Source organism: Rhamphochromis sp. 'chilingali' (genome assembly GCF_963969265.1).
Source record: "Rhamphochromis sp. 'chilingali' genome assembly, chromosome: 8".
In the NCBI taxonomy this organism is placed as follows: Eukaryota; Metazoa; Chordata; class Actinopteri; order Cichliformes; family Cichlidae; genus Rhamphochromis; species Rhamphochromis sp. 'chilingali'.
In genome coordinates, this window is record NC_137935.1 from 10,670,600 (window position 1) to 10,695,463 (window position 24,864).

Consider the following 24,864-nt stretch of genomic DNA (forward strand, 5'->3'; position numbering starts at 1 on the left):
TGTATTTGTGAAATTAGAAAATAAACAGAGACAAAGAAAAACAGTTTCTCCGTCAGGTTGTAGCGATACAACACGTTCTCATGTAATGGTCTGCATATTACAGTAAGTTGTCCTGCATCTCGGTTTGTGTTACTTTAACATAACGCATAACTGAAATAATAAACATTATTGTGTGGGTATGTTTGGAGCTTGCCATCTGCCTCACATGTGTTGCTTATGCTAAAAAGTTTGTAAATGAGAAAAGGAGAATCCCTGTGGCTCTGTTCAGTTATTTTCTTAGCTGCCTAGATGTGTTGTACTGAGCTGAGGCTAAGGGAGACAACAGCAGATGTTGGGCTCCGACAATCTTTCTGCCTTGGATCTGCAACAACAAAGCAGCTAAGGGAAAATGTCATATGCGGATCATCCCTGACGGCCCTGCGTGAATGAATAATTACTTTGACTCAGGTCAGGGAAAAGAAGGTAAAGAAAGCTCTAGCCCCTCTACCTTGAAACCCTTTTAAATGAGAAGCTGTGCATCATGACATGCGATAAGACATTGAGGAGGTTGTGACACACAGATCCTTCAGTAATAAAAAGATTTTTCTTGTGGCAAAACGTTCAGGAAAATGAAATGATTTACCTCAGCACCCCAGTACGTGCTCTTCCTCAAAAAGATGAGATGGGGACATGGGGTTTATCTGTGAAGAGGGTTGGGGGGGGGGGTAGGGAAAATGTCGGAGGATTGGTTAGCTGTGTTGAGTTTACCGCAGTCATGTCAGGAAGCAAGGAAAGCTTTAGAAATGCATCATTTTCACCATTATGCTTAATAATTTGAATGACATCTTAGCGCATGACTCAAAGGCACTTGTACGGGGGCAGGCGGGGTTATTAGAAATGACTCCCCCAATGATGCGTGTCACTGAAGCAGCAAATTAACATGGGGAGATGGAGGCATGTTAAAAGCAGCTGAAAAAAGGAGGGAAAAGCTGAGCCGGAGAGAGGAGCGGGAGTGAGATGTGAAGAGGAACAGTGATAGATGCGGAAAAAGATGTTGCTATTTTCGCCCTCTTTGTTAGCTAAGACGCTCTGGTTGTGGTGTTCCAGCTCCTGCTCTGTTCAAGCTTTTTCTGAACACCAGGTGCTCCTATTGTGATAAATGATTCTCAACTGTGCCGAACAATGGCAGAGGCACCCACACATATCCCTCATCAAACAGTTCCACAGCTCCTCTTCCACAACTACACAATGAGCACACTGGATTGTGCTGGAAGTTGTTTGTCTTGCCACCACACACGACTGAAGGCTATTTTTGCTTCCTGTTTACCATGGTGAACAGGAAGTCACTATTATAAGAGCTGACAGTTAGGGCTGTTCGATATAACGATATATATCGGATGACGATCTAAAAACGTCTATCGTTGCATTTTACGCTATCGTTTGTTTCGTGGTGTCGCAAAATAAACTGTTTACGGCAATATTTTTTTCATTATTTTGGTCACTGTAGTGGCTATATTAATTTCTTAAAGTTCTCTCTTTCTCTTATATTTAATATAACTACACTACAGACAGACAAGCGCTTGTTTTTATGCGTTGTCGTTAGCGTAACGGTAGCATAACAGTAAAACCACCGCGTGTCTGCTTGCTTATTTTCCACATAAACCTTTCACAATAAAGCTCAAGATCCTGTTGAGACTTTTCAAAAATAAACTGAATCACGCGAAAGATGCAGAGTATTTACGGATGAGAAGAAAAAAAGAGCCGCCAGGTGCTAAAAAATAAACCTTAGACTCAAATGTTAGAACAGGCTTTTCCCCTCAGAACGCTGTGTAATAAATACTCACAAAGAAAACTGCGGCCGTTACAACCTATGTCTAGTGTTTAGTTTCATGCAGCAGTTAAAACACTCGACCCCAGGTACGCAACGCTCAGCTGGAAACACTTCACGCAAGTCGAGCTGCCCGAGATTCACAGAATTTACAGAAAATGTAAAATTTTTGTGATTTATATCGTTATCGGACGATAGATGTCTTAATATCGGGATATGAGATTTTGGTCATATTGCACAGCCCTACTGAAAGTCCCTTAAAAGATGCTACTGTATGACTTTTCTACCTATTGGTCAGCCAGTGTTTTGTCCAGCACAACTGGCTGGTCTTCTTATCCCCTCTAACTGCACATTTTACATCCTTGTCTATTTTTTTGCTCAGCCACTGTGGGTTCCTTTGTTTCCCTGTCTGCTGTCTTTGACAGCAGACGAGGGTTGATACATGTTCCGCGCCTTCACCTTTTTCCACCCAGTAATTTATGCTGTCAGAGGTTTTACTCTATTTGGATGGCCAGGCTTTCATGTGTGTGCAGAACAGTATTGTGGGTTGTTGACACATTCCTTCGTGTTCAGCATGAAGCAGATTGTAGCAGGTAATTGATGGGGGTTTACTGCCACAGGCACAGAGCACAACCAGGGAAGAACCCACCAGTTTTCAACCCCACCAATTAGATTTGCAAAATGTGGTGTGGTGAGCTCAGCAGGGTGCTGATAATGTAAACTTTCAAGTGTTTTAGGTACAGCTCAATTTAAACAATTAGTACTGATAACAATGCTGCCACCTGTAGTATACTGTTTGAGACTCAGAGTGTAATGATTTTCCAAATCTGTGGTTCGGATAGGACCACGATCTTTAGCAGGTTGGTGGTGCGTGTATTGTGGATTTGGTCTTGGTTTCAGAACCATTACATCACTACTATAATCCCTCTGTGACGGTTGTATCTCAGTTTTTGTTGCCTACCACACCAGAGAAGCCTTAATCTTCCAAATCATTAATAATAATGCAGGGCAGTCCAAAAATGACCATGTAGCTGTTAAGAAGAAATATGGGACTTTAAGCTTTAGCACTTGATTTTCCTCTGGAAATGGAGTTCATTTAAATTGTAGATGGTGAAAGTTCTCTTTACATTTTGAGGACTGTTAAGATTGAAATGGAGTTCTCTGCTTTTGATCAAGAGTTCACCTTCATGGTTGCTCTTTCCTCACTGTGCTGACCTGCCAGTTTCTGTCTTATTTATTAGTGTGAAGAAACTTGCCTCTTTGTTCTTGTCATGCAGAGGTATGGCAAGAGTGGTGATCAAATTGTAAATACTGAGTGAGCTGCAGTGGAACACAGCCTCCTAGAGAAGATTCAATGGCACCTGGAATCTAAACAAAACTGTAGAACTGAGTTTTTTTGGGATAGTAGTTGTTGCACATTTTCCGGAGTGCCATTTCCCCTCAAACAGCTAGATACCCTTGCTGTTGGGCAGTTGAATGCTTTAGCTATAGAAATACAAGCCCATCCAAACCTGTACTACAGAAATTTATAGACTTTGTTTTTTTGTGATGTACAGTCATTTAATTTAATTTTCTTACTGACTCACATATTGGTATTGTCATTAACCTTCAAAATCCAGTATTGATTTAGCCCTAATTTTAAGATGTGCCGAACGGATTAGTCGATATATCAATTACCTTTTTCCACACTAATTACTTTTCCAACTATCTGAATAATTGATTAATCATTTAAGTAATTTCAGTTTGCAAAAGTGGCAGTTATTTTCTGGTGCCAGTTTCTGAAATGTAAGTATGTGCTCCTTTTTTTTTAGTTTTAAAGAATGGCTCTGATAATCATTCTTAATTTCCTTATGTGAAGTTTGTTTATCTTTGACCTGCTTTAATCCAAAATCCACTGTACTGTAGCTAGAGAGGAGCTTACATTCATCTTCATGTTGGCACAACACCTTCGTGCTTAATGGCATCAGTTCCTGCACACCTCCTTGTCCTCAGAGTAAATCGTCTTGCCATTCATCCTCACTCCCCATCTACACAATAGTCCTGTTCAGTATTCAGGCAGGCATACTGGCCAAGATTCTGCCGAAGTGATAAAACCCCATTTATCAGCGGGAAGTGTTCATAGACTGCACATATATCCAGTCTCTATGCTTTCTGGTCGCACAAGTATGATTATTACTGCCTTACTGAATCCCCAGTGGTTAACTGCTCAGGCACAAGATCTCATTACCATTTGGTGCTATTTCCTAATGAATCTGTGTCTAATCATGTTATTTGTTAGTTGCCTCACATAACTTTTGGTAAATCATGCAACAGGTCTCCAGGAGCAGGACTGGATATAAGCCGTCCCTCTGGATTTTATAGTTTTTAGAAAACAACTCTGCAATCTGTATTCTCTGTGGTTGATTTGGCACTTTATTTTGGAGTATTTAATAGAAATCCTAACTGGAATGCTCCTGAAACAGTTGAGCGATGAAAATCATTTTCATTTTTATTATTTATTTATGATCCATGGTCATTTATCATAGTGCCAAAGCCGCCATTGTAAACGTAACCTTTTTCCCCAGCTGATGGTAAGCTTCGCATAATACTTACCACCTTCAGGTTGATTACTGGAGCTGTTAACATTCAATCATAAATGTGTGAAAATGTATGTAATAAAGTTTTTTTAAAAATGTGCAGCCGCAGCATTGTTCTAATCGCTTTGCAAACATTGCCTCAGAGGAATAAAAACCGCATCACGCTTAGATCCAATTTGTGCTCCACTCACCAATTACTTTCACGGTCCACTTCCCATCTAATACAGAAAGGCCAGATTATCCGCTGGATGTCTGGGTCCTGCACACCCTAATTACAAACACAAATTGGAAAAACGCAACTTGTGACAAAAAATTTAGCATGCGATTTGTCCTTTTTCCAAGAAAAATATTTGCACTAATTTGCTTCGACTCTGTGTCCTCAAGGAGATACAGAAGGCCTACTTATGTAAAATATGAAGAGTTTTTCATCTTTCCATTGGTCTTGTAATCAGATAAAGCTGTAGCATCGATGTACTGTGTCTAATTGGGTTGATGTATAATTAATCCAAACTGTAGCACCAGTGTCGTTCATTACATGACTGATTAAGAGGATATACAGAAGGAAGAGACGGAACATCAGGTTATCAGATATAGTGCAATTCTTTGAAGAGCCGTGTAACTCTACAAAGCCTGGATGCTGGAAAATTAGGCTTTCAAAAAAGCCTCTGTAACCCAGTATTAACTGACTACCGTGTTTCACTTGCAGCTTGTTTTGCTCTTTCTTGCCGCTGCGCAAACTCATGCAGTTTCTGCTGGCTGCACACATCTCGTCCTTGGACTCACACAGGACTCGACTAGCGAATAAGTCACGGGTGATTGATGGTTGTATAACTGAGGATCCAACCAGTAGCTTTGAGTATAAGATTAATACATGTGAATTTGAAGGGAAATCTAATGATTTGTGTTTAATAAGGAGTCGAACTGAGAGACAGATCCAAACTAAAGAAACCAAAATGATGACACAGTGAACTTAGATGAGTTAGATGATGAACACGTCACAACTTTTCAGCAGTTTTCTTCTCCAAACCTTTAAAGTTGAAATATAAAGTTGATTTGGGACAGTAGCTAAGCACTGTTGCTTGTTTGTTTTTTGTCAACCTCATGTAATCATATGGTAAGACTTGAAGTTATCAGTCTGGTGTTTTTGATTTATTTTTCTTTCTCTTCCTTTTTACAATTTTATCGACAGAGTTTCTAGGTTTAGTCAGAGGTGTACACTGTTGGGTTCGATGGTTTCAGGCTGTCCTCTGTCATCTTTGCTGATCACGTGGTTGTGTTGGCTTCATCGGGTCATGACTTCCGTCTTGTGCTGGGGTAGTTTTCAGCTAACTGTAAGGCAGCTGGCATGAAATTGGCAGCAAGTCTGAGGATATGGTTCTATTTTGGAAAAGACATGAGTCACTTTTAGCTTAGAATGCATTGCTACCCTAAGTACCCTAAGGATTTGGAGGTCTTTTTCAAGAGTGAGGGAAGTGGAGTGGTGGAATGTCAGATCGATTGGCATAGGATCTGCAGCATCTGGTGTGGTATCTTCAGTGATATAAATGCTGTGTTGGTGTGTCGTGGTGAAAAGAGAGCTCAGATCTATGCCCTCACCGATGATCACAAACTCTGGGTATTGACTAAAAAAATTAGATTGAGGCTAGGGCTGTGCGATATGACAAAAATCTAATATCTCGATATAAGACATTTATCGTCCTGACAACGATATAATCACAAAAATGTAATATTTTCTGTAAATTCTGTGAATCTCGGGCAACTCGACTTGCGTGAAGTTTTTACAGCTGGGCGTCGTGTACCTGGAGTCGAGTGTTTTAACCGATGCATGAAACTATACATTTTTAGACATAAGTTGTAACGGCCACCATTTTCTTTCAAAGTTTGAATCTAAGGTTTATTTTTTAGCACCTAACGGCTCTTTTTTTTCTTCTCATCTGTAAACTCTCTGCATACTCTTTCACTTGATTCAGTTTATTTTGAAAAGTCTCAACAGGATCTTGAGCTTTACTGTGAAAGGTTTACATGGAAAATAAACAAGCGGACAGCGGAGCCACGCTATGGTTTTACTGTCACTGTTGCTAACGACAACACGTAAAAACAGGCGCTTGTCGTCCATAGTGTGGTTATATTAAATATAAGAGAAAGAGAGAACTTTAAGAAATTAATATAGCCACTACAGTGACCATCAAAACGATGAAAAAATATTGCTGTAAACTGTTTATTTTATGACACCACGAAACAAACGATAGCATAATAGGAAACGATAGACGTTTTTATATCGTCATCCGATATATATCTTTATATTGAACAGCCCTAATTGAGGCTCATGCCTCCTTTAGAAATAGAGAGGAGCTTGAATTGTTTATCCTCTACATTCAAAGGTTGAGTTGAGGTAATAAAGGCATATGGTTATAGGTTGTCTGCTGGACACTTTTTGCATCTTTAGTGGTCCTTCACCCTTTGTATTTCAACTTTTTAGGCATTATCTTTTGAAACCATAGCTTAATTTTTTATTGTTATGCAGATGATACCCAGCTCTCTCCATGAACCTAGATGACACACACTATTTAGTTAAACTGCAGGAATATCTTGAAGACATAAAGACCTGGATTTCTAGAGTAGAATGGAGGCAGAGCCTTCAGTTTTCAGGCCCCTCTTCTGTGAAAGTTTAGATTTGGGAGACAGACGCCCACTTTCCTTTTAAGATTAGGCTTAAAGCTTTCCTTTTTAATTTTTGTAGGGTCTACCTTACAAAATAAAGCACATTGAGGGTGCTGTTGTTGTGATTTGGCGCTGCATAAGTAAAACTGAATTGAAGTTTATAGTGAGATCATATGATGAGATCAGGTGACTGTGAACCCCCTCTTAGTTTTGCTGCAGTAGGCCTGGGATGCTTGGGGCTTCTTCTGATGCTGATGAGTGTTTCTTCTTCACTCACCTTTTTAATTCTCTTTATGTTTATACATCACTTTGAATTTAATGATTAGTTATTGTTAAAGTGTGGCTCTCTTTTGCAATGTGTCTTTTGTCCTGTCTTTCTCCCCTCAACCTCAACTGGTCATGGGAGATGGTCTCCCTGAGTGATTATGAATATATTGTCTAAACAGTGGGTTTTGGAAACATTTTGTGAGGAAAATTTGTGAGATGTTGCAGACATCATGATAGTGATGGTGAGATGAAAGAGGAAAGGTTGTATGCTCGATAGGGTGAGGACCAAAGGGATCATGATTTCAGGTGAAAAATTGGAAAAGGCCAAAGTAATTGTTAAATGTTACATAAAAGGCTTGCTAATGAGAAATACCAATTGTTTTGGAGTAAAAGAAAGAAAAGAAAAGATAGAAATGAGTTAGATTGCGTTAACAAAGAAGCACAAAGGGCGTCAATTCTCCACTTTCTATTACTGAATAAATCTGCTATACGGTGAACAGTGACCATTTATTTAGCAACAACTGTGATCATTACTGCGTTCATAATGACTATGTTGTTAGTTTTTTGTGCCCTGTGTGTGCAGCCCGTCACATGTGAATTGCATCATAAACACTACAGCAACCTCAGAGCTGAACCACGACTGGCTTGAATTCAGAGTAATAAAGGAAAGAGCCACACTGTAGAATAGTAATTACTCAAACAATCAGGCAGGTCTGATAAAATGAATAAAAGCGTATGACTTGGCAAACCAGCTTCATGGTTAATTCAGGACTTCCTGGATGGAGTTGGAAGTTATTGGAGGATTGTTTCCCTGCGGGATAGTAAAGTGATTTGGCCGTACTCTGCAGATGTCGGTCATATAGAAGAAGAGATAACGGCTGTCCGCCGCAGGATGGATGAGATGAGGAAATTAGAGAGACGTAGACCACAGATCAGTCTATGACTAGGATGCGAATGACATTATCAAAGGAACAATGCCAAGACTGGTGAGTAGAGGAAAGATGTAGTGGTTTCATCTCCATTTCTCTTCTAGTTGCAGGAAGTCCAAGATCATATTCAACCATTTTGGAGAATCACCCGCAAAAGACAGAAGATAAAGTGGCATCTTAGTTATTGTCAGAACAGGCAGGAAGTGATCACATGACCCTGGGAGGTCAGTTTGGCCTCTATCATAGAACAGCATCAGCTATTGACACACGGCAGTAATGACCTACCTTAGGGCTGGAAGCTTCACACAGAGTGATGATGACCCATTCCTGCCTGCAAGCTACTGCTTCCCTTCTCATCGATGCAATTACTGCACTGAGGCACGGCTGGTCATGGTCTCTTCATCTTTGCCCCCATGGCAAAGAGGAAGATCAGTTCCCTGCAGTGGCTTTTACCACTGGTCTTACAGCCAGAAATAACACTAAGACAGTGACTGTGTAAAAACTGTAAAGCTAACTGGTTAATCTGTAGCAGTCTGTAGAGGGATATCAGGTGTATTCTGTACACAGGTCGTCATGATGCATTAATTACTGTTGATGTTCATGTGCGTGTTTAGCCCCTCACCAGTGAAAAGTGAGATGACAAAGGAGGTAATTTCCTCTTTCTCTCAAGCTGGTGTTTAATTGTGTGAGCTACAGTATAGGTGATGGGGCGGGGGGTGGTGTGTGTGTGTGTGTGTGTGTGTGTGTGTGTGTGTGTGTGTGTGTGTGTGTGTGTGTGTGGTGGGGGGGGGGGGCTACTGGTAGGAAGGAGTCTGTGTGAGGCTTCTCCCTCCTCATTCCTTCTGACAAAGATTTTAATTCACCGTAATTATACAGATGGATTGAAATATACAGCAAGACAGGGAATCACTCCAATTATGCAGAGTTGATTAAAACTTGGCCCCCATGCCAGGGTACTGCAGGAGCATGGGGGGAGTCAAGATGTGCACCACTGAAACACTGAACACATAATACCAGTTAACATCTGCAGCAAAAGTACCAAAACACTGAATATTATTTCTGTAGCTCTTGTAAGACAGATGTGTTTTTTTTTTGTTTTTTTTCTCTATACAACAAAGCTGAACATTAACAGTTTGATGGTGTGGCGCATGGACACAAACATTTCTGGTCTGGAATGAAGGCAGAATTCTTATAAAGAAGTCTCTTTACTTTCTAATTAAGATGGATCCATGCTATTCATTTACTGTCAACTGCACACTCTGTGCAGCACAGCACATCTCTTGCATTGTGTCATTGCATATAGCTGCAGTATTGACAGACAGAAGGGGAGAAAGTCCTTAGCATCTAGAGGCCATGGCCAGCGAAGGAGAACGAGGAGGAGAAAATAGGAGGGAGGAAAAATGGAAGATGGAGAATAAGAAACAAAGAGAATGAGAGGGAGAGAGAGAGAGATCACAAATGGGGAGGGATGGAGTGAAAAGGGCAAGACATTTGTCACCCTCTCCTACAAGACCATAGGAAGAAAGAACAATATCATTAATCTCCTGACATTTCAATATTGTATTAACCTTTCTAGTGGAATTCTGTGTGCTCATTAGTCTTTTTTGAGAGAGAGAAAAATAATAATCGATAGAACAAGCTCTGGACACGATTTAGAAATACACTGCAGTCAAATAACATCTAACCTTAAGCCAGTCACATGCTTTTGCCCTGTCTTTAGCAATCTAGGTCTTTGTCTACATGAAATTAATTGGTTAAAATACAAACATATCAAGTAAAAGATACATTTAGGTGAAAGGTTGCTCTCTCAAGTAGGTTACAGTCATAAAAGAGAAAGAATGGCCTGGCTGTAAAACAACAGCTTAAGATGGCAACATAAGCACTTCAGCCATCTTATGTGAGGAGGAAAAAAAAGCCCCAAGGCCACACAAAGCATGATGTCTCACCTCCACCATGCAGTCTGTCAGCAATGGAGAGAGAGAGAGAGAAAGAGAGCGAGGGAGAGAGAGGGCTGATCCTAAAGGTGCCTAAAGCCTTTAAATTCCACCAACATGATCCTCCCCTCCCTGTAACACCTCCACTGCCCACTCACCCTTGTCCTCACCTTCCATCTATCAATGCCTGGAGAACACCCGCCATTCAAGTACCCAACACTCCCTAGGTCATTTGACTAAGAAAACACTCTAATTTATTCACATTATGTGCCCTTGGTGAACATCAAACACTGCCAGACCTTTTGTCTGTCATCATTTACTTTTGGCCTCCATGATTGGTCATGTCAGTGTTTTGCTGAACGTGTTCGGTGATGCTGTTATGGAAACATGTGCCTTTTTGAGCACTGTGATTGTCTGTTTGTGTTGGGCATTCAAAGCCCAGAGGAAAAGTCACACGGGTTCAAGGTTATTTCCAGTACTGTAATTATGGGTCTAACAAACACCTTGACTAACACTAAAGGTCTTTCAGTGGGATTGTTTGACTTCACCGGGAAATGAGTGGGAGGTAAATTCACACGCCTACTATGTATATAAGGATTTTAATCTGTTTACTTTTTCATAATGTTGCAGAAAAGAATCATATTAGTAAAAGTAGTGTATTAGGCAGGAGCCTGAGTTACAATCTATAAAGGACCAAGGAGCACATGTAAAGATTGCTCTACAATCTCTGAGTTATCTCTCTTTAATAATGCAGGTTGTATTATGTCAATGCAGACCCAGTGTTGCAAATAAATTATTTGGACTGCTGTGTGGCAAAATGGGATTTACATGACTGTTGCATCAATGTGATTAAGCACCTTGGCATGTATTTAATTTACTGCATTAGCACAAAATCAGCCATTCTAGTATTATTGTTAAATCCATTTCCAAAGAACAGTGTAATGATGGTAGTGCTAAGGTGATTATTGCATTAGTTAATTCGTCAAATGATGGGCAGCTACCCAAAGATTGGTTTAATCTGTTGTTCAATTGAAAACAAATGTATTCAGTAGATATATATATATATATATATATATATATATATATATATATATATATATATATATATATATATATATAATAAAAATAAAAAATGGAGTTCAGTAGAATGCAGTAATGGAGTGAATTTTCACACTTATCTTTAGTCTTCTAGAAATGCCATATGAAGTATAACGTGATTATTTATTTATTTTTTAATGCATAGCAGTAACTGTACATCATCTCATGTGTTAGAGCAACTTTAAATGTGTTGAATGTTTTTTGTAAAACCAAAAATTTCTGTGTGTGGTCTTTGGTATAGGGGGTTCAAAGTCAGGTGAAAGTGATTGTGGTGGAGTTTTCTGGTGTTATTAAAGTAAGGTTATGTCACCAGCAGCATAGAATGGTCTTTATGCAGTGATCACGGGTAGTCATTATTATCTGAAATGCTGTGTGGGTGCAGGCCATTTCAAATAAAATGACAGTAATCCAAATTATTATTATATAATATTAATAACTAATAATAATATTATCTTTCATTAATATTCTCTAACTTTTTTGAAAAAATGGGTAATGTGTGTGATGCTCTAAGGCACTAATGTTAGTGTTGAGGGAATGGGTTATAAATCATTCACATACTTAAAAAGAAAAAAAAAACTTTCTTTCTCCCTCTCTCATCCACACCACTAGGATTTACAGTAATATCAGAGTGTCATTTGGACTGGAGAAATGTAGTCAGATGGCAATAAGGAGGGAAGATAGTCAGAACTGAGGAAATTGTTGCCTTCTTATTACTTTTAGTACATTGCAGACACTGAGAAATCCCACAGGCAAATGGGAACCATGAAGACATCACTAGGAAAGCTGCAACCACCAAATACCCGGAGAGATGAAGGCCAGTCTTGAGGAGTCAGGTGAATGAAAAGAACAAGAAGAACAATCAACACCTACGTCCTGAGAGTCATTCAATACCCTGCTGGGATAATCAGCTGACCAAAGAATGAAATAGGAGGCAGTGACATCAAGACAAGAAAGTTCATTACTGTGCAGGGTTTTACCCCAAATCCAGCACCCTGAGACTGTATGTTAAGTGGAAGAAAGAAGGCCAATGACTAGCCGGTGTTTCTCAGGATGAAACAAAGATCCATGCACTTCAAGCAACCTGTTCATACAAGAACTTTTTTTATGCTCAAGTGCTAACATTGACACATTTACACTCTTTTGGATGCATCTGAGAGCAACTTGGGGTTAGTATCTTGCCAAAAGGTATATGGCATGCAAACTGGAGCAGCCAGGGATTGAACCACCAACATACCGATTAGATTAGATCAGATGACCTGCTCTACCTCCTGAACTATAGCCACACATTGTCTGGACCTTGTTTTCTGCATATTGATTAATGGAACTAAAAACAAGTAATTATACGTCCTCTTTTGACTGATGTGCCTGTAATTGGTTGACCTAGCCTCCTCTTCTAACGTCGCTTCTGTAGAGATATCAAAGTGGTGATTATAAGGCATGTCTTATAGCTCACAAATACTACCAGCTGGCATTCGATCTAAAATAACCCATCTTTGTGCAAGTGTTTGGGTTTTTTTGCTTGAATAATACTTTTTTTATCTTCCTTTTTTAAATCTTTATTATATATATATGTAAACATCACTGAGCCAACAACTGTTTAATAATTATAACAAGCACTTTGATAAAGTCCATGATTCACTGGTAGTGTTAAATGCTAGATTTTGAGATCAACTTACGGAAGCAAAGCAGAGAAAAAGCTGAGGGAAGAAAGATTCCAGGGGACAGCATGAGGAGGCTATATTCCTCTGGGTTAATTGTGCAGACCCGTCAGCACTAAATAAGGATGGTTAGAATGACTGGCTAAGTGACAAATGGATGTACAAATCATCCAGATTACTTCTTGGTTATTAAAAAAAAAAAAACCACGCACAACTTGGATTTGGCAGGCTTCCACGGTTCCTCTCTCATTACGCCTGGCAGTCTCTCACACTGACGGCCATCCTTTACAATAACTCTCATCAGTTTAGTTTTCACAAGTTTCACAAGCTTAAGAGTTTAACACTGATTATAAACAACTCTTTTTGTAATGGCATGTAATTGTGATGAGCTGGTTGGTAAGACTGTTAAACCTAAATTAGTTTTGATTGATTGTCTGAAGAGATGGCGTTTGACCTGCAGCTGTAGTGTAAATGGCTGTGGAGAGGTGCTGGTAAGCCATCTAAACGCTGCGCACCTGTGATGATGGGTTCCTCGCTGGTGTTTTCACAGAGGGTAGTGACAGTATAAGATGAGTTGTCAGACAGAGCACAGCTGTTCACTTAATTACCTTCTAGTATGGGAAGGAGGTTAATGAAGCAGTTTTGCGATCAGAAATGAGAGACAGTCTGAATGTGCACAAAAGAAATTAGTTTTTGGCTGCTGGGAAAGCAACAGCAGTTTAAATTATTGATTGCAAAAAGTGAAACACTGAAGGCATAAAGATGGGAATTTAAAGGAGGGGGAGATGTTAGTGTGCTTATATTCCTGTATAGAGTCACAGGAAGCAATGTAATGCATGCAATAGAGTACTGAGAAGGAATTGCCTTCTGCAATTTAATCATTCACTTGTTCTCTTCAAAGTTAGGCAAAGGCAGTGAACCCAATGGCTGGTATTTTGCAATCCTTAGAACTTGTAAAAATTGCTTAGATTTGTTTTGTAATCTCTTCATTGCAGTCACCATAGACTGCTTATAAAAGATGGTTGTAGTCATTATAAAATGACCTAATAGTTAATAGTTCTGTTGTTAAGTTTTGAGCTCAGTGTTTTCGCCTTTACAATGTCGGTGTTTTGAAACCATATGTGTCTCGAGCGAGGGGTGGATCCACACAATCTCTTCTTAATGATATGTGATTGATTAATCATTAGGTAATGACTCTGGGTAATCCTCTTTCTGACTTTCAGAATGACCAATAATTTAGAAAATGTTAAATTTTGATTCATTATGATCTGAAACTACTGACTGACTTAGTAAACCATTATGACTTTATTGAGGCCAAAAAGCAGGCGAGCACAAGAACTCGGACTTCTGAGCAACTTTTTGCAACCAGGGGAGTCGCCACCTGTTGGCAGTTAAAAAGACTGCAGGTTGAGGGGACTGAGGTTGATTTAACTTTTTAAACTCAAAAGTTCTGACCCTCCTCTTTTACTGTTTATGCCTTGAATCCAGTGCCCAACTGCCTTAATACTGTATTTTTTCAATAGATCTTCTGCTCCTCTTACTGGGAAATATTTTGATTGCATAGCATTATGTGAGAAGTTGAAACTTGTTTACTGGTCCTGTGGTGCAAATTAAGACTTTTGCAGATGAGTTTGAGCTTCTCAGTCACTATCATTTTGTATTTTGTGGTTCCCTTGTCAGCCTTGAATCTCACCAGGTGTGCAGTATGGCGTTATTTTTGTGCCACTATTCTGAGCGCACGTAAAAAAAAGTTTGTAGGTGCAAGTGTTGTATTTTGAGGAGAAATTTATTTTGAGCGAAGAAAAGCTGAATTTGAGTGAACAAAAGTCATTCCAGTGTGCAAAAAATGTATTTCAGTGTTTGCTGTTGGTCTCCAATCAGCTCGAAATGACGAAATGCAATATCCCAGAATCCATTTCGTCCAAAACTCAAACGAGGCAGTGGCGGGGGAACACAGAGTGGCGGAGTTTGAAATATTACTCTTTCTGGGTCACAGAATAAACTTTTAAGATATTTTCATGCGAGAATGGTGCTGTGTAAACTTCTAATATCTGCTCGATTCATCAAGACATCACATATTTGCATAAGTGCTCTAACGTTTTCGGAGATGCCTGTTACCCACCAGCTGACCGGGTGGTCACTCGGGTTAAACACAATATATAAGGCTGAACTGACAAAAAGATCATAGACTACACCACCAGGTATTATAGGAAAAACCATAAAGCCTTTGAACTAAAACAAACGCTGTTGTGACAGTGATGTACACTGTCTTGTTGGTATATATGTATGATTTGTATCACCTTCATGTTTCCAAACCGATATCATGAGCAGCAGCTTTTACAGCTGTGGCTCCAGCCAACATCAGCTGATACTAGAAATTAATTTTAAATAAATTATAACAACAGCTTATCAAGCTTGAACATGCTGCTGTTGTTGTTTAGCGCAACATACGCTGGTTTCCTGTTTCTGGCGCAATGTGGGAGATAAACAAACAAGAGAGATGATCAGCTGATCATTGATCAGTTTCATCATTGAAGTAGCAACAGGAGAGGGAGGGGGAGAGAAAGACAACGTAAAGACAGAATAACTCCAGCGTTGTCTTTTTTCATTCTAGCTAAAGTACGGGACTCTTTTTCCCTTCAATACGAATGTATTGTAATTGGTCCAGCTCAGAGTTGATCATGACCAATTGGCTAATCCACCACCTTTCATTGTTTATACCGTTACAAAAACAAACAAACATAAAAATGAAAAATCATCATCGGTCCACCGGGCAAATGTCCGGTATGCCCAATGGCCAGTCCAGCTATGCGGTCAGCTGGTGGGTAACAAGGCATCTCCGAAAACGTTAGAGCACTTACAGAAATATGTGATGTCTTGATAAATCGAGCAGGTATTTGAAGTTCTCGCATGAAAATATCTTAAAAGTTTATTTTGTGACCTAGAAAGAGTAATATTTCAAACTCTGCCACTCTGTGTTCCTCCGCCACTGCCTCGATTGAGTTTTGGACAAAATGGATTCTGGGATATTGCATTTCGTCATTTCGAGCTGATTGGAGACCAGAACAGCCGATCAGATTTTTTTGCATCCAAGTCTGTGATTGGCTGGTTTTATGGCACAAATATAACGGTGTAGAGAAAGAGTTGAGCACGCACGGGCAGAAATGTTGAGCGCGCCAGCAACACATTGTGAGCGAGCGCAAATGCAAAAACTGAGCGAGAGGGGCTGCTATTGTGTGTGTGTGTGTGTGTGTGTGTGTGTGTGTGGATAATAGCAAACACCGAAATAAATTTTTTGCACGCAGGAATGAATGTTGTTCCCTCAAATTCAGCTTTTCTTCGCTCAAAATAAATTTCTCCTCAAAATACAACACTTGGACCTACAAACTTTTTTTACGTGTGCTCAGAATAGTGGCACAAAAATAACGCCGTAGTGCAGCATATTGTTTCGGCTGTGGCGTGCCTGTTGGAGTTGCTTGTGCCCTCTCAAGACAATAATTACAATTCCACTAGATGCACTTCAGTGTCCCAGAAGTGCTTTCCACTCACCAAAAAACACTGGAGCAAGTCTATTTTTGATGGAAGTTGAATTAAGCTGTAGAGAGGAGAAAGTCCGACAAACAACGCAACCGATTTGATTCTGTGGCTGCCTTGTGATTTACAATAGCAAATTAGTTTGGAGCTTCTTAGTCAGATCCATCCTGCCCTTTTGATGTCACAAACTAATAGGTGATCAGCCAGTTAATGGCAGCCCAGGCTCACCTGAAATTTGGTGAAGTCGCCGCTGAATCTGGGAATTACCTACAACCGTTACCTTTTACAGTTTAACCCTATGTGGCTCCATAGTGCAGTGGTTTACACATTTTCCTAACAAGAAGAAATATCCCCGGTTTGTTCCTGGGAGCTACCGGTGCTGTGGTGAACCCTGTGATTGGGGAACAGAAAGTATCTTTCTCTCTTATCAATTGCTACCATGCAAAAGCTTTGATGTCCTCCTAATTATACTTTTATAGTATAGAAATATTTAATTCAGTAATATAGAAATTCTAATGTAGTTATTTTACTGGTAAAACTTTTTATTTTATAAGCTTGGAACTGATTATATTTTTGCAGTCAGTAAAGGCTGCAACTAGCAGTTAAAATATTTTTTATTGTCAACCAATCTGCAACCTGTTTTTGATTAATGGAGTCATTATTTGTTTGTCCAAAAGCTCAATAGGTCCTTTTTGGCCAGACAGTAGAAAGAAATAGGGCCAAAATATACAACATAGAATTATTTCAGATGCACATATATGCACACAGGTTGAGTAACTGTAAGGACCAGACCAGAGACAGTTCACCCTCATTGTGCATATTCATGTCATTATGGGGTGAATAACCCTGGCTGCCCGGGTATCCACTTAAGATCTTTAATCACCTGCACTTCGTTGTGAGAACAGGACACACCTCTGCTCATTAAAATGATGGATGGAGGCATGAGGGGATGCTCTCTCCTGTTCCAAATTTGTTCTTATTTAGAAAGGTGCTTATTAAAGAACACCTGGGGGAATGAGGGGGGAAGGGATCTCCGAGAGCTGAGGTGGTGGAGGAGGTGGTTGAGGAGCGAATCACCTATTCTGAGGGTATAGCTGCAATTATATTGTTGCTAAGTAATACAGATATCTTTCACATTTTAATTTATGTGTAAATGTTAAATGCCAAACAAACTATGTTCTCTTATTTTTAAAGAAAAAAAGTACAATTTTATTTTAAAAAAAATTTAAAAATGCAAAAAGAAAAAAAAAATCAACATATTCATAAATGGTAAAAAAAAAAAAAAAAATTAAAATTACTTCAATAGTAGATGCAAAATCCTGCTTCTCAGCTAGAGGCATACGTCTCTTGATGGTACAGCATGTTGAGGTGGGCAGCACTACTCATTAGCTTGTAAAAACAGGACTTAATTCCAGTTCTTTGAGGTTCATGAGGGAGTACAAAGGGGAGGAATCATCTCTATTTCTTCATCACTGCTGTTTGAATAAGCCAGTCAGACAGTGCTTGACATTAAAGACTCCCATAGGCCAGGTTATTGCCTCTTTGAGAACAAGCAGTAGGCAGGTTAGATGTAATAAACTGGAACAAATGTATTTCCGTCTCCAATTAGGATAAGTCGCTGTCTAGAGTCCCTCTGTGGTGCCAGTGTCATTTCCTGATTCTTTTTATGGATATTTTGTTTTGTTACATCAGCAGCCACCCATCACCGAGTGAGTGACGAAAAGGGATGAGTACTGTATTCACTCTCTTATGTAACCTCATTGAATTCTCCTTACACCTAATTGGCAGCAATCTAGGCCTGTCAAATTGAATATAATCCCTTCGCTGTTGGTTTTAGCTTCCCTCTATGGTTCCAAATGCCTTTACTGAATGACATGGCATGCTGATATTGTGAGTAATGGAGAACACTAATGGAATTGGCATTAGGTAATACATTTGAATAGCTACAGTACAGAACAGAAATGGCTATTTAGCGACTGAGCCAAGAATATTGATAGTTCCCTCCTTGATGGTGTTGTTGAAGTACATTGTATACTTTTGGTTGAGGTCAGCTCATATTAGTTCTCATTAAAAGTGTTTAATGTAGCTGATGCAATTACACTTGGGTCATTATGATCAATTACATTTATGGTAAATATATCATTAAAATAAATGTGTGCCTTTTATGAATCATTTATTACACCAGCAGAAATAGTTTTGTATACTTCGCACACATTATTGATTAGTCAGAAATGGGAAATTAATAGAAATCCTGTTTATGTTTTTGAAAAGTGCTAAAAACGAATTGAACATCTCATTGCTTATGTTGTGCAATACTCTAGAAAATGCTCTGGAAATCCTGACAACGTTTTGGGGGGTTGGCAGTGGGGGGTGTCAGCTATATGCAACTGAGAGATCAAAGTGGAAAGTGGATCACATTTTGCACATTATTTTAGTTTCTTATTTTGAAAAGTTAAAATGTGGTGTTGGCTGTATTTAGCAGCCTGGGAGTTATCCAGTATTTAGTAATGCAAAAATAATATAAATGATTAAAAGCTGCATATTGTCAACATGCTTTACTCTGTTTATAAGTCTGTGGTATTAGAGTTGCACAACATGTCCTCAAAATTCTGTTCCGATATTTGGAAAAATGTTGGCTCATGTTCCTGATGATGCAGTGAAAAAAAATTGTTTATCTGCATTTATAAGTTATTTTATCTTTTGGTTTTAAGTAAAACCGTAAAGAAACCCTTTAGTTTAACAGTCACTAAAGTAACTTAACCTTTCTAACTTGTCAGGAGCTGCACAATATTGTCACATTATAAGACTGAAAAGTATTTTCCATCTAGGATCTAGTCAAGAAGGGTTGCCTCATTGTTTTGTGCACTATAGGAACAATATTGCGATATGATGCAAAAACTTGCAAATGACTCCAAATGATTTGATGTAGCACAGACCTGTTACAGTATAAAAGGCTAAAACTGCCATTTAGATATTTGACCCAATAGTGACAAAATGCTTGCTGCAGACGTGCAGAGAGTATCACAGTTTTTCAGTTCTTACTGCCAGCAGCAGCTCCTTTTGTGCCGTGATGAAAGATGTGTGCGCAGGTGGGCAGCTTATAAAAACTTGGTTCTGTGTTCCCTTAACGGTGATGTGTGTTGGTACACAATACTGTTTCTTAGTGTGTTTCTTACTTGCAGACAAGAAAATGGAGGCAGCTTCTTAGTAGTGATGTGCAGATTGATACTGAAATATAGATTCCTCCGATACCAGTCATTTATGTTCTAGAATCGATTCTCATAATAAAATGTAGATATTTTAGTAATTTAGGGTAGATTTGTAGTTTATCATTAACAGGAACACAGTGGAAAGAAACTATATCATTCAGATTGTCTACATTGGAAGGAACTACTTCCTCTTCCGCCTTTCATAATCATATGCGACTGTATAAATGTGTCGCTGCCCCGAGTGCGCACTCACAACAATGACTGATCGTAAATGGAGTCATGTGCGGACGTATTTTACCTCCACAAACAGCCGAGTCGTGGTTTGCGATACAGGTGGCAAGACAGTGAGGTGTTGTGGCAACACCACTAACCTCGTCAAACACCTCAGAGTAAATCATATCACAGAATATGACGAGCTTATGTTGAGGCGAACTGAAGAGGAGGAGAGGGACGGGTGCTGCTAGGGCGAGACAGACGTCTCTCACGGAGTCCTTTAGTACCGCAGGCAGGAAACGTGTTCAAATAGCACACAGCTTCAGTTTTTGAATTTCTATATGATAATTCTGCATTGTCAAGCGATAAGAACAAGTAGTCTAATGTCCTGTTATCATTATGAAGCTATACAATAGCAATACAATAAATAAAATAATTTTTTGTACAAAGTATCTGTATCGGATCGGAAAGGAAATCAGTGGAATCGCACATCACTACTTCTTAGGAAAAGAAAACAGGGCAATACATAGGTTGTTGTTTTTTTTTGTTTTTTTTCCCCCCCATTCTTATGCTGAGGGGGCATAATTGCACATAATTGAGTCTATGGTGCGATCATCTGTGTCATTATGACATTGTCTTTTTTTTTTTTTCTCCCTGCCTTGTAACGGTTTCGATATGAGTTGTACAAACTTTAGCTTTGTTTGGGGTTTTTCCAAAAACACCAAACTAGGAGGCCTGGGAAAGCCTCAGGATCCCTGCAGGAGTTGGAAAGTGTTCCTGGGAATAAATTCTGGATAAGCGGTAGAAATCTGATGGCTGGAAAGATTCTTCAGTAGGAGTGGGGTTGTGCCAAAAACACCAAAGGAAAATGGATGTTGAGTCATAGAATAACAAATTGTTGGTCTTAACCTTTTTGTGGATTTGAGCTTTTAAAAAAAAAAGGATATAGGCTTATCCTTTCAGAAAATACTGACAAATGACCAAAGGAACATTTATAATTTGAACTTTTTTTTTATTCATCTTTTTTTAAAGTTCTTTTTACTTTTTTGCTTTACGAAACAAATGTTTGCAGATGTCCTATGAATAAACAACAGCACCCTTTCTCCTTAAAACAGGGCTCAATCAGCCCTTTAGTATCAAGAAAAGAGACTCTTCTTGTCCAATTACAACCTCTCCAGATTCCCAAAGTGACATTTTTCCTGTATTTGACATTCATTTAAGTGCATTCGGAGTCAGCATTACCATTTCAATTAATGTGCAATAGCTGAGTTTATGGTCAATGTGAAAAGGTATTTACATTGCAGCTATGACTCACATTAACTGTTGTTGTCATCACTTGTGTCAGAACTGGAGAGGAAGACAATCACAACATAAGGAGTCTCCTTTCAAGCACAGCCTTTGTAAACGGCAATCTTTACCTACAACATCATCATCATCATCATCATCAGGATTAACTAGACTCTTTTGTCATACCTGTTTTCCTCCAGTAAGACAAAAAGGTTAATAGATAGAATGGTTTAAAATAAAGTTTAGTGATTGTGCTTTTAAAACCAAAGTAAAACAAACAACAAACATTGATGACAACACAAAACATAACAGTGCATTATAAAAAAAAAAAAGGAAAAATCCCAAAGTGGCACTTTCTTGGGGAAGCTAAATAATATAGCAATTTACAACATGGATGGAATTGATAAAATAATTATATTTACTGGCATAATAAAATTAGAATTTGCAAAAAATAAAACAAGGAAGACAATTTTGAGGTACCACAATGGGTAAAACAAGAAGACATCATGTATACATGTATATTTACAGACAGTCCACCTCTCTCTGCTTGCAGCTAATTTATTACAGTAACATCTCACTGTATGGGCTTTCCAAAGTTCTTTTCAAGGCAAGCTGAGTCATGTCAATATCTGGAGTAAGAGTTCACTCCATATTGCATTGGAATTATACATAAATATACTACTGTGTATTTTGTTTTGAATGCACCATTTTATTCTTCACTCTTTCGTTTTTTTCAATGGACATATAAAATGATAAGTTAGAAAAAAAAACAACATTGGTCTGTTTTCCAGATGTAAAGAAACACTACTGATGTACAGTATGAGGGCAGCCAACATGATGGTGAAATACTAAGATATTTAAAACTGTAAGAGAAACAATGGTGCTCCATTCTTGGACAAAAAATCAGAACAGTCTGTCCTTTTCCTCCTCCTTCAGCTTTCTACCATCTGGGAAAAACAAAAACATTTTGGTTAGCACAAAGGTCAGCCAATATTGACTCACTATAGATCTGTATCTGTGTATCCCATTGTTGGAGGACAATTTAAACAAAAGTATTTTATATACGAAATTATTGGCTGCAAAGGATTTTGATTCTTTGCAATCAATACCTTATTAAAGTCATAGACATCACCAAAAGCCGTTTTGTTCAGCCAGGCCATCACTGGCCATGTAACATTTTCTGTAAATTCTGTGAATCTCGGGCAGCTCGACTTGGGGGAAGTGTTTCCAGCTGCACGTCCTTTACCTGGAGTCGAGTGTTTTAACTGATGCATGAAATGATACATTTTTAGACATAAGTTGTAACGGCCGCCGTTTTCTTTGTGAGTATTTATTACACTGCGTGCTGCGGGGAAAAGCCTGTTCTAACGTTTGACTCCAAGGTTTATTTTTTTAGCACCTGGTGGCTCTTTTTTACTTCTCATCCGTTAATAATCTGCTCTTTCACGTGATTCAGTTTATTTTGAAAAGTCTCAACAGGATCTTGAGCTTTATTGTGAAAGGTTTATGTGGAACTTAAACAAGCGGACACACGATGCTGTTACTGTCGTTGTTGCTAATGACAACGCATAAAAACAGGCGCTTGTCCGTCCATAATGTGGTTATATTAAATATAAGAGAAAGAGATTTGGACTGTGAAGTGTTGTCTGTTGGCTGAACCTGAGCTGAGAGTATATCCCTGTACAGAATGAATCCATCTACTTCTATCAGCAGTCGCATCATAAATAAACGCTAGTGACCCAGTTTCATTGGCGGCTGTACGTACCCATTTTTGCTGTGTTTTTGATCAGGAACTGTTGCAATCCTACTAATTACTTTCCTTTTCACGCCATTCTGGTACAAGATAATTTTGGTTTTATTTTTGTTTTCTTTTTTTCTTTTTGTCCAGAAGAACTGTGCTCTTTTATGTGATATGTCTACCTCCTTAAGACTAGCTAACTATTGCATAGGGTTTTTCCTAACCAAGGAAAGAATTTTGTGGTCATTCACTTCAGGTGTTTTCGGTATTGCTGAGCTGCCTAGTGCATTCCTTGTTTTTAACAAATATGGATTTGGGCCATTACTATAATTTTTGCTTTCTCTCTGATAGGTTTATTTTGGCTTTTAGCCAGTAGTGTCTTTCCCTCTTTTGCATGATGATCTTTTTTTCCTCATGTTAAGACTTCCAGTTATTGAGACTTAACCTGTCTACTACACTATTTGTCAGTCAGTTGTCCAATTCCTTTTCAGCCTCTGAAAATTGCCAAACAACTAATGCAATATGTTTGGTAAAAATACCTTGATTTAAAATATAGAGCCGTTGAAATAAAGTTGGCTCTATACAGTCTGATGGTGTAGAGAGCCAAAAATGACAAAGATTGTGTCATTGTCCAAAAACTGTATTCAATCTCTTGCCAAAATTAACAGATGCAAACATGGGACATTGTCTTTGACATTACTCAAGTAGAATGCAGATGCCCATCAAGTATATTTCAGAGAAGTAGAATCTAAGACTACCCTTTACCTCTATCTCTTCATCTCCTGGTTGGAAGGCTCTGGAGGTGTTGAGGCCCATATCTGCAGGGTTCCTTCGCCCTCCTTCTCCTCTCCGCCGGCCCCCTGAGCCCCGGGAGGACATGGAGCTAGAGGAGCTTGGGTCTCGGGGGCTGTTGACTGTAGGGAACTGTGGTCGGCTATACGGCATAATGTCTTCTGAACCTATAAACAGGGAACAATAGTTAAGAATCAAGGTGCTACCCATCGGACTAAAGAATTCCTTTATGCTGTAACTATTGTAGTACCTGCATGCTGGCGTGCTTTGTTGGTAGTGCTACTCTCATGTTTATTCCCTTTCCCTCCGTGAGCAGTCTTTTGTCTATCCTGAGCATCTTTGCGTTCAGATGAGCTGGTTCTGGGGTCCGAGTCCTCTCGGGCTCGATATCCCCCTGTTCCTCCTCTCTTGTCTCGACCTTCACCGGCTTTGGGGGAAATCACTCCCCGGCCCTCCAGAGCTACCTTGGAAGGGTGTGTAGGGGACTTGAGCACTGCTGGAGGGGGGATGGGTGGAGGTGGGAGATCTGAAAAATAAACACAGGAAGCAAAAGCACATTAAAAACAAAATAAAACCCCACAAGAGTTTAGAAAATTGCAACAGACTGGAGAACAAGATCTGTGTACTTATGAAACTTTAGTGTGTATCATCTGTCACTCACTTGTCTCACACCTGCAAGGTGATGCACAAACACAGCTGTGATGTGTGTACATACACCCAGAGCTGCAGACATAGCCATGCTGAACGGAAACTCCTCCAAACAGACAGTAAACAGAACAGATGACATTAGAGAGGCTGAATCTGCCAGAGAGTTATGAGATTTGAGCAAGAGAGGAGGGGAGTGTGACGGTCAGCAGCTGCCTCTCTGGCCTATTCGACTTCTGCTGTCGATGAATCAATGCTGCTTGTCCTTGAGCCATTATTCATATGAGACCAGCCAGTGAGCCGCCTGGCCTCTCACACATCACACGGCTATCTAAACAAAACGCAGAGCAAAAGCCTTGTCTGCTTGCGATCAATGGCATTTCATCTTCTAATCAGCTACCAACCTGGAGGATGGTTTTGTTGGCAGCCAGACCCATAATCCACATTGGATTAGAACGTTATTAAACATAGTGAGCGTCAGCTCTTACACTTAAGATCTCAGTGGCTACCTCACAG

The 24,864-nt window shown here is 39.3% G+C and overlaps 1 protein-coding gene across 5 annotated transcripts in view; it reads right to left on the reverse strand.

Moving 5' to 3' along the window:
• Positions 1 to 21,568: 21,568 nt before the first annotated feature.
• The window catches only part of robo1 (roundabout, axon guidance receptor, homolog 1), a 227,122-nt gene continuing 223,826 nt past the window's right edge, over positions 21,569 to 24,864 (reverse strand). For 4 of the 5 annotated variants that reach the window (XM_080889647.1, XM_080889649.1, XM_080889648.1 and 1 more), the window contains 4 exons: positions 24,365 to 24,457; positions 23,954 to 24,229; positions 23,677 to 23,870; positions 21,569 to 22,120 (listed from right to left, as the gene is read on the reverse strand). In XM_080889647.1, coding sequence (XP_080745773.1) covers positions 22,106 to 22,120; positions 23,677 to 23,870; positions 23,954 to 24,229; positions 24,365 to 24,457 — 578 coding nt within the window. In that variant the 3' untranslated portion in view covers positions 21,569 to 22,105. The remainder of the gene's footprint in view (positions 22,121 to 23,676; positions 23,871 to 23,953; positions 24,230 to 24,364; positions 24,458 to 24,864) is intronic. The other variant, XM_080889650.1, reaches the window with a different exon arrangement.